Genomic DNA, 3853 nt, shown 5'->3' on the forward strand with positions numbered 1-3853 from the left:
TAGGAGAGGAGACAGTTTGGTCATTGGTAGATTATGTGGAAATTAACATGATGCAACATCAATACAAAGAAGGAAAAGATGAATCATTTATTTGAAACTTATGCGGATTATTGGTCGCTAATGCAATAATTATACCCATTAACATTGGGAGGTTGTCTAAGAGAGCATCCACGATGGTTTGTTCCCGAGCTTTGTAAACATCGCCCATTACACTGTAGGAGCTAGTCGTTAATGCCAAAGGCAGTATTAATTAGAGATGGTAATGGGGCGGGACGGAGCGGTTGTGGGGCGCGTTCATCCTTAACCCGCATAAAGTTCAACCCGCCCCACCCCATACCGCATCGCAAGATATTCTATTTTCAAACCGCCCCATCCCGCCCCGCCCCGCAAAGCCAAAAAATTATTTTTTTATTTTTAACAAGTAGTTTCTCTATTAAAAAAAATCCAAACAAATTAATGATAGCCTATGGCCTTCTTGTCTCTTTTTCTCGATAGTTCCAGTTATGTCCAGAATGTTTTTCATGTGCTATTGTATGTCTATAACTAATCTTGTTAGAAAATATCTTTTAGCATATTACTCCATAATAAAAGTAGTAATTTGATTAGTGAGTTAATTATAATAATCAATTTTAATATATCTTCTTAAAACTAGTATGCTACATTCCTACCGGATAGACGCATCAATATTTTAATGACCCAAAAATTGGTAATATCTAATTATGAACTAACAAAATTTAAAATAAAAATAAAGATATAAAGATGAGCAAGGGAAAGCTTATAAAACAGATTCCAATTGAGAAAGTAGATTACAACTCTACGAAAACATTTGAATCTTCTTTGATGAAAAGCAGCAAATGTGCGATGCAGGTATTAAACAAATGCATAGCTCGCAACCACCCCACAACCGCAGTTAAATTAAAAAAAAATCTTAAACCCGCCCCGCACCCACAGCGCCCCGCATAAACTTAAACCCGCCCCGCCCCGCATAAGATTAAACCCGCCCTGCCCCGCCCCGCCTCGCACCCGCGCCGCCCCGTTTGCCATCCCTAGGACTAATGATTGGAGTAAACCCATAACAAGATAGCTATACTGGAAGATGTGACTGGATTACCCCCTTCTCAGTGTTGGGGTTTTATTTTTTCATATAAATGTTTCCCCATAATATTTAAATTTGGGAAAAAGAGAATTAAGACTACATTCGTCTTCATTAGAGATCATTAAGACAATAACAACAACAACAAACCCAGTGTAATCCCACAAGTGGGGTCTGGGGAGGGTAGTGCGTACGCAGACCTTACCCATGCCTTGAAGGTAGAGAGGATATTCCGATAGACCCCTGGCTCACGAAAGACATAGAGAGCATTAAGAGTTTTAGAGATTTATAATAAAATAATTTTTCTTCATATTAATATCAGAGCTTCATGATCTTGGTAGAGAATCAAATAGCTTCTTCAACCGATGGGAAGTGCTAGCCAATGTGTTCCACCCATCTACCTAATGAGTGTAACGACCCGACTGGTCGTTTAGAGCTTTAACGTTCTATCCGGTGGTTTGAGACTTTGAGTATCTTCATATGAAGTATTATGATTCGGGTGTATGGTCGGTTTGGGTTTTTGAGTGGTTCGGGATTGACATGGAAGAATGACTCTTGATTTGGAAGTTTTAACAACAACAACAACAATAAGAAAACCAGTATATTCCCACAAGTGGGGTCTGTGGGGGTAGTGCGTACGTAGACCTTACCCCTACCTATTGAAGGTAGAGTGGCTGTTTCCAATAGACTCTCAGCTTAGAAAGAATGAGAAGAGGAATAAGGGGAAGAAGACGAGGGGACAAGAAAAATAATAATAAGAAGAACAAAAAAATAAAAATAAAAATAAAATAAATAAAAAATGGGGGATGGGAATTAGTAGTACCAAACACTAACAAGAGGGAATACGATAGATGAGACGAACTAAATCACATGACGAAGTAACGATCTACTTAAGCATATAGAGGAACCTGAGTGTTGCTAAAGAAACTGGTAGGAAAAAGAGAAACTTAAAACTACCTACTACCCTTATACTGTAATAATAGACCTCTATACCTTCCTATCAAGGGACATGTCCTCAGTAAGCTGAAGTCGCGTCATATCATGTCAAATCACCTCTCCCGAGACTTCTTTGGACTACCTCGACCTCTTCTCAAACCCGACATGGTCAGCCTCTCACACCTCCTAACAGGAGCATCAATGGTTCTCCTCTTTACATGCCCGGACCATCTCAGCCTCGACTCCCGCATCTTGTCCTCCACGGAAGCAACTCCCACTTTTTCCCGAATAGCTTCATTCCTAATCTTATCTCTCCTGGTATACCCATTCATCCATCTAAACATCCTCATTTCTGCTACTTTCATCTTCTGTACATGTGAGTTCTTAATTGGCCAACACGCCGCCCCATAAAGCATAGTTGGTCGAACCATCACTTTGTAGTACCTTTAAGTCTTGGCAGCACATTCTTATCACATAAAATGCCGGACAGAAGCCTCCATTTCATCCATCCTGCTCCAATACGATGTGCGACATCCTTGTCAATCTCCCTTTTACCCTGGATAATAGACCCAAGATACTTGAAACTTTCTTGGGGATAACTTGAGTATCAAGCTTCAAATAACATGCATCATGACACTTCAGCTTTTATGTGTCGCGTCAGCACGTCCATCATCAAGGCAAATAAAAACGGGCTAAGAGTCGTTCCCTGATGCAGCCCCATCACAACTGGAAAGTGCTCTGAGTCCCCTCCTATAGTCCTAACCCGAGTCTTAGCACCATCGTACATATCCTTAATCACCCTGTGTACGCTACCGGAATGACGCTAACCTCCAGGCACCTCTACAAAACTTCCCTCGCCACTATATCGTACGCTTTTTCAAGGTCGATAAACATCATGTGCAAGTCCTTTTTCTTTTCCAGATACTGCTCCACTAATCTCCTCACGAGATGAATAGCTTTCATAGTTGAGTGCCACTGCATGAATCCGAACTGGTTTTCGGAAATAGACACGCTCCTCCTTATCCTGACCTCCACCACCCTCTCCCAAATCTTCATAGTGTGGCTCAACAGCTTATACCCCTATAATTGCTGCAATTTTGGATATCACCCTTGTTCTTGTACAACGGAACCATCGTACTCCACCTTCATACCTCGGCATCTTCTTTGTCTTAAAATTACATTAAATAAACCAGTGAGCCACTCAAAGCCTGCTCAACCCGCGTTCTTCCGAAAGTCCACTAGGATTTCGTTTGGCCCCGTCGCTCTGCCCCTACTCATCTTGTGCATAGCCCCTTCCATCTCCTCCACCTTAATACGCCTACAGTACCAAAATCCCTCTGACTCTCAGTGTTCTCCAACTCACCCAGCACAATACTTTTATCGCCCTCCTCGTTCAACAGTCTATGGAAGTACATCTGCCATCTGCGTCTAATATGTGCCTCGTCCATCAATACTTTGTCGTCCTCGTATTTAATACACTTCACCAGTATCCTTTGTGGCCCCGGGGATAGCCCTTCATAACCCTTAAGACCTCTCTCGCAGCGTCCCTAATGCAATTTGCGGTCGTGGTCCACATACTAGTTGCATCTCCCCTACTTTCCCAGGCTCTCACAGCCAGCAACCTCTCCCCTAACTCCTGAACTTTGTCCTTAGTCAAATTACCCCATTTGATCCTAGTTTGCTTGAACACCACCCTCTTTCTCTTGATCTTCTTGATCTCCAAGTCCATTACTAGGAGTCTATGTTGGGTCGTGATGTTCTCACTCGGGATGACCTTGCAATCAGTGCATAAACCTTTATTACCTTTTCTGTAAAGGATGTAAT

At 42.1% G+C, this 3853-nt stretch overlaps 1 protein-coding gene across 1 annotated transcript; it reads right to left on the reverse strand.

The window, feature by feature from the left end:
• Positions 2143–2460, reverse strand: LOC109234803. The gene has a single exon (XM_019400857.1). It carries the CDS (start codon positions 2458–2460, stop codon positions 2143–2145), a length of 318 nt encoding a protein of 105 aa, XP_019256402.1.

The sequence above is a fragment of the Nicotiana attenuata genome, chromosome 11 (assembly GCF_001879085.1).
Source record: "Nicotiana attenuata strain UT chromosome 11, NIATTr2, whole genome shotgun sequence".
NCBI classification, from domain to species: domain Eukaryota; kingdom Viridiplantae; phylum Streptophyta; class Magnoliopsida; order Solanales; family Solanaceae; genus Nicotiana; species Nicotiana attenuata.

Coding starts and splice junctions, on each gene's coding strand:
- LOC109234803 (XM_019400857.1), bottom strand. CDS start 2,460: ATGGTTCGACCAACTATGCTTTATGGGGCGGCGTGTTGGCCAATTAAG.